The following is an 11,944-nucleotide window of genomic DNA, read 5'->3' as shown; positions in this document are numbered from 1 at the left end:
TCACCACGTCCTGCCATAGAGCAGGTTGGCGCCGAGCACGCCGCCGCCGTAGTCCCCCGCTGTCGCGTCCAGAGCCGCCAGACCGCCCCCCGGCCCGTGCAGTGCGGGCGGGCTGGGCGACAGCTCCTCGAGCTCGGGCGCCGGCGTCGGGGCCGGCGGCTGCGGGCCGGCCTGGCCGGGTGTCGGGGTGCTGGCACCGTTCTGGCACGGCTTGCCGTCCTTGACTAGCACGGGCACCGCCACGCGACGCGGGGACGGCGGCGGGGGCGGCGGCGGTCCCAGGCCACCCTCCTGCTGCAGCTGCTGCGCCGCCTTGTCCTTGGCCTGCCGCTTCATCTTGTAGCGGTGGTTCTGGAACCAGATCTTGACCTGCGTGGGCGTCAGGTGGATCATGCTGGCCAGGTGCTCGCGCTCGGGAGCCGACAGGTACTTCTGCTGCTTGAAGCGACGCTCCAGCTCGTAGACCTGCGCCTGCGAGAAGAGCACGCGGCGCTTCCTTCGCGGCGCCGCCGCAGCCGCATGCAGCGGCGCCAGCGTCTTGGCGGCGTCCGCGATGCCCGTCAGCGACCCCATGCCGGCTACGTTCACGCCCGCCGATGGCCCCATGAACCTGGAGACTGGGGAGGGCCCCAAGGGGAGAAGCCGCGTGAGCGCCAGGCCTGCTGGGATCCTGCTCCCGCCGCCGCCCCAAGCTCTTCACACCGCGCGGCCCGCGACGCCGGCGGGACCTCGGCTGGTCCCAGCACCCTCCGCGCGCCCCAGCCCGGTCCCGGCACCCTCGGCGCGCCCAGGAGCCCGGCACCCAGCGCGCGCCCCCGGCTGGGTCCCAGGACGCCTCGCGCGCCCGGGCCGCGTCCCAGGACCTCCCGCGCGCCGCGGGCAGGAGCCCGGGACCCTCGGCTCCGCGCGCGCGCCGGGCTGCGATGGGCAAAGCCCGCGCGCCGTCCGCCTGCCCTCAGTCCCGCGCTGCCCGCCCCGCTCACTTGACGAGTAGCGCGGATCCGGGTTGGCGCCGTACCAGCCGGTGGCCGCGGCGGCCGCACCGCCCCGCATGCCGTCCGTGTAGGCGGGCAGCTCGCCCACGTTGCCCAGGCCGCCGTTGCAGTAGCCGCCCATGGCGCCGTGCGAGAACTGCGAGACGCCCGGCGGCATGTGGTAGGTGGCGGCTGCGGCCGCCGCCGCCGCTGCCGCCGCCGCCGCCGCCGCCGCGTTGTGGCCCGCCATGGCGTGGGGCGGCTGCATGCCCGCCACCGCCGCCGCCTGCGAGGAGGGGCCGAGCGGCGGCGCACGGTAGGCGGCGGCGGCCGCGGCCCCCAGGGGCGCCCCCAGGCCGGGCGGCGCGCCGTCCATGCCGCCGCCGAACTTCTTGTAGGTCTCCTCGATGGGGCTCAGGATGTCGGACACGGAGAAGGGCGTCGTGTGCTTGGGGCTCAACGACATGGCTCGGCGAACGGCCAGGTAGGGGGGCCCGGGGCGGGCGCGGGCGGGACGCGGCGGCCGCTCGTCGCCGCCACCCCGGCTGCGGCGGCAGCGCCTGTGACGAGGACTCGGCGGCGCGGCGAGCCCCGAGCCGCGGGATCTGGGGTTTATTTTAGTCCGCCGCCAGGTTTACGACAGACTCGGGGGGCGGAGCAACATCCCAAACGAGCAAACAATGGTCATTGACATCTTTTTCTCTACCCCCCACCCCCGTAACGGAGGCGAAAAAGGTAAAGGGGGCAGTTGGGGGTTTCTTGAGAAGATCACCCCCCTCTGCTTTCTCCATCCTTCCCGCCTCCATCCCCAGCAGTTACCCCAGCCCTCAAGCACCAGAAATGAGAAACTCCGAGGTCGGCGTCGGGGCTTGACGTCAAGAACTCGGCGCTGCTTTCCTTCCAGACCGGAGTTTCCCTACAGGGACTTTGTAGCCAAGTCCACTGTATTTGGGCATCGGGGATGGGTGCTGAGCTGAAGGGGTTATGCAGGGCTCGCCTGGTCCTCTACAGCGACCAACTTCTCATTCGCTCCATCATCTGAAGTGCTGAAATAAGAAAAAAAAGAAAGAAAAAAAGAAAAGAAAAGGCTCTTGGGTCCCACCATAAAAGCGCATAAAGAGATGAGGTACAATGACCATCATCTGCCATTGCAGGACTTCTAATTTATGCATCTTTAGACCCTTAAGCATCATTTTGTGGGCAACCAAACGGGCACTTCCAAATTAGTTCAAAGTGTCCAAATCCAAAGAAGAGAGAAAACATGCACACAGAGATACCCACAAATACACAGATGCTAACTTGTAAGTATTCTGTTTCTAATCTGTGGGGATGGAGGTTGGATAAGGGGAAAGGGGTACATTTTTATTTGTTAGAAGCTTTCATGTTCATTTTATACTTGTAAAGTTCTTCACAATTTTCTTTCCTTTGCTGCTGCTTTTTTCCTGTATTCTTCGCTCCCGCCTTCCCTGTTTTTTTTTTTTTTTTTTCTCTCTTCCCGCCTCATATCTCTGTCTCAGGTAAATATTCAATTTAGGGTTTATTCTCCTATCACTGCCATGATCAAAAAGAAGAGAAAGGAAAAAAAAACCCCAAAACCTAAGTATTTCTGGCTGTTTAAAATGGGTCTGTTGTTGTCAGAAAATAAATAACTTGTTTACGGAATATGAAATGGATGCAGAAACCACATAAAAAAGATAGTTTCTCTTGAAAAATAGAAAACCATAGATAACTGATTTTTAAAAAACTGTCATTTTTTAATTTGCAAATTTACCTGCAGAGCAAAGAACTTAGACATTGTGAACTCTCCACCAAATGCTGAACGTGACAAAACAAAAGAAGTGTGTGCAAAGTATAGTGACTAAATTTTGAAAACAATCTTGCAGTTAAAAAAATGAAAATGGGGAAATGAGAATATAGTTTTTAAGTTTTCCTGCATACTGGTGGGGAAGGAGAAAGAACAAGGGGTATGCTTTCTTAAGCGAGATTTTATTGTTTAAAAAGAAGCAGAAAAGAATGTGTGAAAAACGTTCTAGGTTAACTTAATAGTACATATCTTGAAGGCAAGAACAGTGTTACCTATTCCTTTTCCTGTTTGGTTTTAACCCTTTGGTTGGAATGTCTTCCAGAGTTTTCCTCTTATTTTTTTAATCATTGTCTTGCTCATTTCAATGAGTTTTGCAAAGAATGTGTCCTCTCTGGGGGGTGAGGGGGTGGGAAGGGACCAGTATGGTCATCTGTGAGAACAAAGTGTCAACCAGGCAAGTGAGTAGAGGAGTATTTAAAATTTAAAAATGCTAAAGGAACAAAAGGCAAAGTTACATGAATTGTTTGTAGTTGTCAGTTAATTGACTTAGCAAGGTTAGTATTGCTACAATTTTAACATGATACTACTTTTACAGGTCTTTACTGAACTTGAAACACTTGGGCTAGGTCTTCATCTTCACCTGCAACTGGAATTGCCTATTAATTTTAAAAAATTGGTGACACACAAAGAAGCATTTATATATGTACTTAGGTGATTGTTGGAACCCTGAAAACTGCAGTTTAGCTTTAAATTTTGTTTTAATTAAAATTGAAGTGTTTACTTGTAGTAGTTTAAACAAAAAGTAGAAAGATATTTCAAACTATCAGAGACAACAAGGTAAGCAAAAATATTTGTGTGATGGCATCTATGGATAAAAAAGCCAATATGAACCATTATATTTTATTTTTCAAGTTCAAACATGTCTCAGAAATGAAACCTATTGTCATAATGTTCATGTTGATTAGTTACCCAAATTGAAGAAGTGTTTATAATTACATTTTTCCAGTTATTATTTTTCAAGTTTTCAAGTTATACATTTCATCTAGTGTAATTTGTTTTATAGAACTACAGGATAGCATTTCACATCAAGTGTTTATACAGCAAGTTGTTGCTTATTTTGTTTTCCAGCTGTATTCAGTCCTGCTACAGGTTCATTTACATATGGAAGGATCCCATTTTTAAATAAAAAGTACTTTATCACATCTGGAGGCTCTCTGCAGAGAGTCGCTTTCTAGCTGCTGGGGAGCTTGATACCCTGAATGTTACTCTTTCACTGGAGGTCAGTAGTTAAGAAAAAAAATCACAGTCTTTAACATTTCTCTTTATCAATTATTTGTGCCTCATTCTAGAAATGACATGCTTTCATGCTGGAAACACTGTTTGGATATGTGCAGATGATGTCTAGAGGATGTATATGTACATTTATATACAGACACAAATTAAAACAGTCCACTTGATATTCCATTAAAGCTTTTCATCAAATTCACCTCATCAGATTATTGTCTGTCCCAATTATGTATGGAAATTTACACTCCGTAGTTTCTTAAATATTATCGACTAAATTGGATTTCATAGGAAATGTATTTTTAAGGAAAGTTTTTTGTTGAGTTTGCTTTCCTTAAAAACAATGCTGGCAGGCTGGGGAGGGGTGGGGTGGGGAAAGAAGCAAATACCACTAAAGGGAATACAGTGAAAAGAGATGGCCCTCCTACTCCTCTCCTCCAGCCTCTCAGTTTCCCTTTTTCAAAAGCTGGTGTTTTTTTTTTCCTCCCCCCCCCCCCCCCATAGTCTGTACAATTTGAAACATATGACCATTTTACGCACTAGGGGTAACATGTTTTATATGGTTTGGTACCTTGCCTTTTTCATAGTTTAGGTTTTGTAATTTTACACATCACATTTAGCATTGGAAACTTAAGAAATAAATGGGTTCTGGCAAAGATAGAAAATTTTCCTAGACAAAAAGTTTCAGTGGGATCTCTTGGCTTCTGGCAAAACTGTGAAAAATGTGGTATTTATTGAGAATCTCTGATGTGTTAGTTAACTTTAAGACTAAAGATATTTGGCAAAAAAAAAAAAAAATTCTGAAGTAGAAGCCTTTTCCAGATTTGGGATTTGCTGTTGTGAGAAGCTCAGAGAAATGGGCCCTGAGAAAAGTTGAGAAACCTTCTGACATATCCAGCCAGTACTTAAAGGGAAATGTTTCTCTAAATCGTTGCTTTTCTATCTAGCAAATAGATTTCTAATGTGTCCCAAATTTCCCAATAAAGACATACTGTGTTTGAAAATATAACTCTCTGCTTGATATTCAAGACGGTAAGTGACTTTTAGAAATGAGACACTTGCTACATTTGTGATTGGTTTAGAATAGTTGTGAAATTATTTGATTGGTAAAATTCCCATTTTGTGGAAGTAACTTTAAAATACAGTAGGGAAGGAATAAAGAAACATTGTCAGAATAGTACTTTGAAGCAAAATTTGAGGTTATAAAGAGGAAACAAAATGTTATAGAAATAAAACACAAAAGTTTTAAAAAAATTAAAAAATTGCTGGGATGCCTGCCTGGCTCAATCTGTGGAGTGTGGGTCTCTTGATCTCAAGGTTGTAAGTTCAGTCCTCATGTTGGGTGTAGAGATTACTTAAAAATAAAATCTTAAATTTTTTTTGCTGATTCCCATCAATTTCTGAAATTTGGTTCCTATTTCTTTTTAGTCATAAAGGCCTTTTGTTTTAAATGTTCATTTCATTATTTTGAATCTCTTATGATAATATTACACTTGGATTAATGTGACTTTGTTATTTCTCTTTCCCTCTTCTAATGGGGTACAACAGAGGTAAGATTTTTGCAGTACTTGCATGCCTTCCTGCCCTATTTCCCTCTCTCAATCTTCCGTCCATCTCTCCATGGTACACTGAAGTACAGCTAGGGCCTAGGGCTGAGGAGAAATGTAAGGTCTCTTCTTGAGAGAACAAGGAGAGGCTAGAGAACTTGGTACCCTCACCTGATCCCTGCAGTCATCCTTTCATATTTTCTCCACAAAATGTAAACTTTTTGCAATTTAGCTCCTAATAAAAAATCTTGAGTCACTGTTTCTTAAGATTCAGGTACTTTAGATTGAAAATAGTTTTCTGGCCAATGAACACATTTTAAATGGGATGGTTATAAATACAATGTGAGAACAAATGATAGGTGTTAAAGATGATATTGTTGTTGAAATTATCATAATAATAAAGTCCAGTTGATTCCTGAAAAACAAAAACTAGAAGCCTGCCTTTCTAGAGTCAAGCTATATAACTAGTTTTTACAGTCTCCATAGAGAATAACATTAGGCTACATCAGGAATGTAAATATATGAAAATTGACTAGTATGTCATAACTCTCTCACCCTGGGATTATGAGCTTGAGGTAGAAATTTAAATTTTGTGTGCTTTAAAACATTTTTTTAGAGCAATAAAATACATGATAGTGAAAACAATGGCAATTTTGAAATATATTTTTTCTTTCTTTTTTTAAAAGATTTTATTTATTTGACAGAGAGCACAAGCAGGGTAAACAGAAGGGAGAAACAGGCTTCCCACTGAGCAGGGAGCCTGATGCTTGTGCAAAGGGAGCTGCTTAACCAACTGAGACACCTAGGCACCCCCATTTTTTATTTCTGAATAAGAAGTTTACTTCTGTGTCTTGCTTACATAGAAAGTTTAAGACTTTTTAGAATATAATAGCATTTCCATTGAACAGTATCTTTGACATATTTTCACATATTTTGGAATGTCATTAAGTAGCTCTTTTATAAGAAAAAAGGATCCTTTGAATTTTAGACAAAGCTTATTTCTATTATTTTGTGGAAGGAGCCAGTCATTCTAAAGGTTTAACAGTATCTCTACCTATACCTGACTAGAGGGCATACATATAGCTTTTTAAAAAATACATATTTTTGTAACTTTTTTCTCATATACCCTCAATTTTTCCTTAAGGGGCTCCGTGAATTTAATGTAAAATCTCTTTCTCTCAGCAAGTCCCATTAAAGATGTATATCACCTTACAGTTACAAATTGACTTGTAATTATCAAGGAAGGTAAGAGTCTTTACACCTAACTTGGGTATAATTAGGTTATTTGTTGCCATCACTTGAAGGAGAAATTCTCATTTTTGACATTTTAATAAATTATGTGTTGCATTTATTGTTAGAGTTCTACTATATACATTTTGGAAGAAGTAACTATGATGATAATATGATTTTAGAATAATTTGCCCAACTTTATCCTTTTTTGTCCTGTGTACCAGTAATGTTGATGACATATTTGCAGATACTTGTATATATCTCTCTGCATTCTACATTGAGAACTGTGTTTGAAGCAATAGGCTAGTGTTCACCTCAAATCAGTAGGAATTTTGGTAGATTTTATTTTTTAACTTATTTTTATTTTTTAAAGACTTTACCCACTTATTACAGAGATTGAGAGAACGAATGGGAGGAAGGACAGAAGGAGAAGCAGACTCCCTGGGAAGCAGGGAGCTTGATGAGGGCTCGATCCCAGCACTCCTGGATCATGACCTGAGCCAAAGGCAGACGCTTAACCTACTGAGCCACCCAGGCAACCCAGTTTGGGTAGATTTTAAACAACTTAATTATTGGTTCAGTAATTTGCTTTAAAAAATATACATAATTTCGTTAATCTACTTTAAATGACATAAAGATATTAAATGCCATAAAGAGAACAGAACAGATAAAAGTCTGAGAAGAACTGAATGATCTGTTTGTGAAATAATCTACTAATGGAATCTGACTCTTCAGTAAACCTAGAATTTATTACGTTTTTGAAAATGAAAAACAATACTAAATTTTAAAAAGTAGTTTGATTTCCATGCAGGGAATGTCAACAGGTTAATGAAAATGTGATTCAGGCTGGTTTTAAATTGAACTAGAAATAATGAAAATTTTAGAAACATGCTATGAGCTACAAAACTATTGAAATTTGGCCAAAAATGCCAAATAAGAATTGCTTAAGAAAATAAGTACCAGTTTGAATGAAAGGAACTTATCATTGGCATACAGGGTAATATAGAAATATCTAGTAGAAGAAATGTAAAACATCTGGAATAATCTCTTCCAAAATAAAAAGTGTATATATCCAATAAAATTTTTTTAAAAATGGAACAACTAACTTAGCCATAAGTATAAATGGCAAACTTCAATGGGCAAAATACTTTAAAGTTACACAGAAAATGGGGTGCCTGGGTGGCTCAGTAGGTTAAGCCTCTGCCTTTGCCACAGGTCATGAACCCAGTGTCCTGGGATCAGCCCTCAGACCTGTGACAGGCTTTCTGCTTGGCAGGGAGCCTGCTTCTCCTTCTCCCTCTGCTTGATGCTCCCCCTGCTTGTTCTCTCTCTCTCTCTCTTTCTCTTTCTCTCAAATAAATCTTTAAAAAAATAAAGTTATACAATAAAAAATTTTAAAATTGGACTTACAGTTGTTTAAAGTTCACTTCTTAATGGGATAAATAAATATGAACTGTGAAGGGTATTTTAAGTCTGAATGTTGTACATAGTTGTCATTCTAGGAATTACATAATGAAATACTTTATTATTGTTTTAATTTGTGCTTTATTTCCTTACTATTGTAGACATAAAATATTCTGAAAGATCTGAATGAAAACTTTCACATATGAAATTGTATTTTTCTATAAATTGTCTGGTATGTGTAATGATTTCATCTAGAGTTAATTCTCTGAAATGTAGTATTTCCTTAGAATAATCAGTGATAGTGCATATATGATTGAGCCACAATTGTGAACATAATTGATGGCAGACTGCCTTGATGCAGCTCTTATGAACAATTTGCTGAGATTCAAAGTGTGTTGGTAGAAATGGTAGTCTAAAGACACTGGAGGATAGAAAAGAAGGCTGAGGTTTCCGGTATCCTCTGAGATCATTCACATAAATCCCTGGTTTAGTAAGTCCAAGTGTTGTGTATGTGCTCTGCTCATGAAAAATAATATTTATGTGGCAAAAAAAAAAAAAAGATTATTTGGTCATGGATCTTTTTTTTTTTTTTTTAAGAATTTATTTCTTTGAGAGAGAGCACGCAGAGTGTAAGGGCAGAGAGGGGGAAAGCAGACTCCCTGCTGAGCAGGGAGCCCCATGTGGGGCTCTATCCCAGGACCTTAGGATCATGACCTGAGTTGAAGGCAGACACTTAACTGACTGAGCCACCCAGGTGCCCCAGTCATGGATTTGTGTGTGTGTGTGTGTGTGCATAATTTTATTTTATTTCTTTTCAGTGTTCTAGAATGCATTGCTTAGGCACCACACCCAGTGCTCCATGCAATACATGCCCTCCTTAATACCCACCACCAGGCTCACCCATTCCCCACTCCCTTCCCCTCCAAAACCCTCCGTTTGTTTCTCAGAGTCCACAGTCTCTCATGCTTCATCTCCTTCTCCGATTTCCCCCAACTCACTTCTCCTCTCCATCTCCCAGTGTCCTCCTTATGCTCTACATGAAAGTGAAACCATATGATACTTGACTCTCTCTGCTTGACTTATTTCACTCAGCATAATCTCCTCCAGTCCCCTCCAACAGAAATGATGAATACCCAGTCATGGATCTTGAATAAACAAATTGGAGTGTCTATACTATACCTGTTTGAAAAGGAGTAATGGAGAATGTTCTGTATATTCAGTATTCCACATGGGGTTGTTTTTAACTTCTTGGCAGTAAGTTAACAAATGTAAATACAAAAGTCAAACACTTTTCATACCAAGAACGTCTAATCATGAATAGTCCTTAGCTTTCCTACACATAGATTGCTATATTTCTATGTGTTCAAGCAGTAAGTTGTATCTCTCTTACGTAGATATTTTTTAAAAGATTTTATTTATTTGAGATAGAGCAGGCTCTCCACTGAGCGAGGAACACAAGGTTCGATCCTAGGACTCTGGGACCATGACCTGAGTTGAAGGCAAGTGCTTAACCAACTGAGCCACCCAGGTGCCCCTCTCTTACATAGATATTTTAACATAGAGACTCAGGAGGATTAATTATGTGATGCAATAGAGAAAAGCTTAATTATGTATTTATTCATCTACATTGATTCATAAGGGACATGAGGCAATTTATAAATATATTTTTGTGCTTTTAGCATTTAGCGAGAATCTGAACCTCGTGTAGTTCAACCTCACACGAAGTTTTCCAGTGGTCAATTGAAAAAGCCAGTTTCCACCTTTTTTATTTTTAGGAAGAAAAAACCCTGATTCCTCAGGGAAAGAGGCATGACCTAACACTTCACTTAGAAATTCCTCATGGAGGGCTTCACATAGGGAACACTGATTATAAAATACTTAATAGTTCTAGAGCAGATGGAGTTATTCCTTAAGGTTGGCTCACTATAGTGGCATTCCTCAAAAATTTGAGACCCCAGCCCCCAGTTTAATTAAGGTAACTGAATAAAAGATGGGAACAAAATATGGTCCAGGTTTGTAGCCTTCTGATATTCCAGGAATGAATTCCATACTTTTCAAAGACTTCCTAAAAACCACAATAGTTTTAACAGTTTGATATTAGAACATTCTTATACTGAGGCTAAGTAACTGTGATTTATAAGAATCGTATCTAATTCAGTCCTTTCATGCTAAATTGTAAGTCTAGCCCTTTTCTATAATTTTCTATAAAGCCCTCTAAATATAAGAAGATATATTATTACCATGTTGTCTTATGTTTTCTCCTTTTTATACAAAAGCTCCCAGAACAACAACAAAAAAATCTGAGATGAACATAGACAATTATATTAACCAATAATTTGTCAAGTGATTACTAAATGCTTAAGAGTGTCCTGAACACTGTAGAAAATTGGAAAGAGAGCCCCTCTTTTTTTAAATTAACATATAATGTAGTATTTGCTTCAGGGGTCCAGGTCTGTAAATCATCAGTCTTACACAATTCACAGCACACACCCTCCCCAATGTCCATCACCCCTCCACCCCATCCCTTCCACCCCCCCTCCGCTCCAGGAACCCTCAGTTTGTTTTCTGAGATTAAGAGTCTCTTATGGTTTGTTTCCCTCCCTTCTCCCCACGAACCCCCACACTGCCTCTCGAGAGAGCCTCTCTCATACCAGAGCAGAAACTTACTCTTGGCATACATATCTTGATCTTGAAACAGAACTTTTATATGTATATATGCCTCACTTTATTATTTAAAATTATATATATATATTTTTATGTTTGTGAATGTATGTGTATGAATATATGTATGTATGAGAATACAGGCCAAGTTCTAAACAGTTGATTTATTAATGAGCTTTTTAGCATATAGCCCATTTGTAAGGTGAAGATAAGGCTAATATCCTAAATCATGAACATTTATTAATCTTTTCCTGATGTGTGAGGCAAGTTCATGAATTTTCAGTGTTTATTTCATTTAATAGTTATAATAGAAGAGAACTTAAAGTATGATTGACATTGCAGTGAATTCAAGTGAAAAAATATTTTGAAAAGGAGTGGGGAAAGAGATCTCAAAGAAAATTCTTTATACTGCTTTCCTGCTTCTTTGCAAGGTTGATGATGGATCAGAATTTATGCAATGTTTGAGTAGCTATTGTTAATGAGACTATTATTACACAGTCACACTATTTTTTTTTCCATTTTATTTATTTTTTCAGCGTAACAGTATTCATTCTTTTTGCACAACACCCAGTGCTCCATGCAAAACGTGCCCTCCCCATTACCCACCACCTGTTCCCCCAAACTCCCACCCCTGACCCTTCAAAACCCTCAGGTTGTTTTTCAGAGTCCATAGTCTCTTATGGTTCGTCTCCCCTTCCAAATTTTTTTTTTAATAAATATATAATGTATTTTTATCCCCAGGGGTACAGGTCTGTGAATCGCCAGGTTTACACACTTCACAGCACTCACGATAGCACTTACCCTCCCCAATGTCCATAGCCCCCTCCCCCTCTCCCAATCCCACCTCCCCCCAGCAACCCCCAGTTTGTTTTGTGAGATTAAGAGTCATTTATGGTTTGTCTCCCTCCCAATCCCATCTTGTTTCATTTACTCTTCTCCTATCCCCCTACCCCCCCATGTTGCTTCTCCATGTCCTCATATCAGGGAGATCATATGATAGTTGTCTTTCTCCAATTGACTTATTTCACTAAGCATGATAC

General features: G+C 41.6%; 1 protein-coding gene across 1 annotated transcript; it reads right to left on the bottom strand.

Annotated features, from left to right (window-relative positions):
- Positions 1 to 1,452, bottom strand: NKX2-4 (NK2 homeobox 4). The gene is made up of 2 exons (XM_045980085.1): positions 984 to 1,452; positions 1 to 617 (listed from the first exon to the last, which is right to left on the bottom strand). Exons 1-2 carry the CDS (start codon positions 1,438 to 1,440, stop codon positions 1 to 3), a joined length of 1,074 nt encoding a protein of 357 aa, XP_045836041.1. The 5' UTR covers positions 1,441 to 1,452.
- Between the last annotated feature and the right edge of the window lie 10,492 nt (positions 1,453 to 11,944).

This window comes from Meles meles, chromosome 16 (assembly GCF_922984935.1).
Source record: "Meles meles chromosome 16, mMelMel3.1 paternal haplotype, whole genome shotgun sequence".
NCBI classification, from domain to species: Eukaryota; Metazoa; Chordata; class Mammalia; order Carnivora; family Mustelidae; genus Meles; species Meles meles.
The sequence above is the reverse complement of the archived record's forward strand: the minus strand, read 5'-3'. Positions and strand labels throughout refer to the sequence as shown.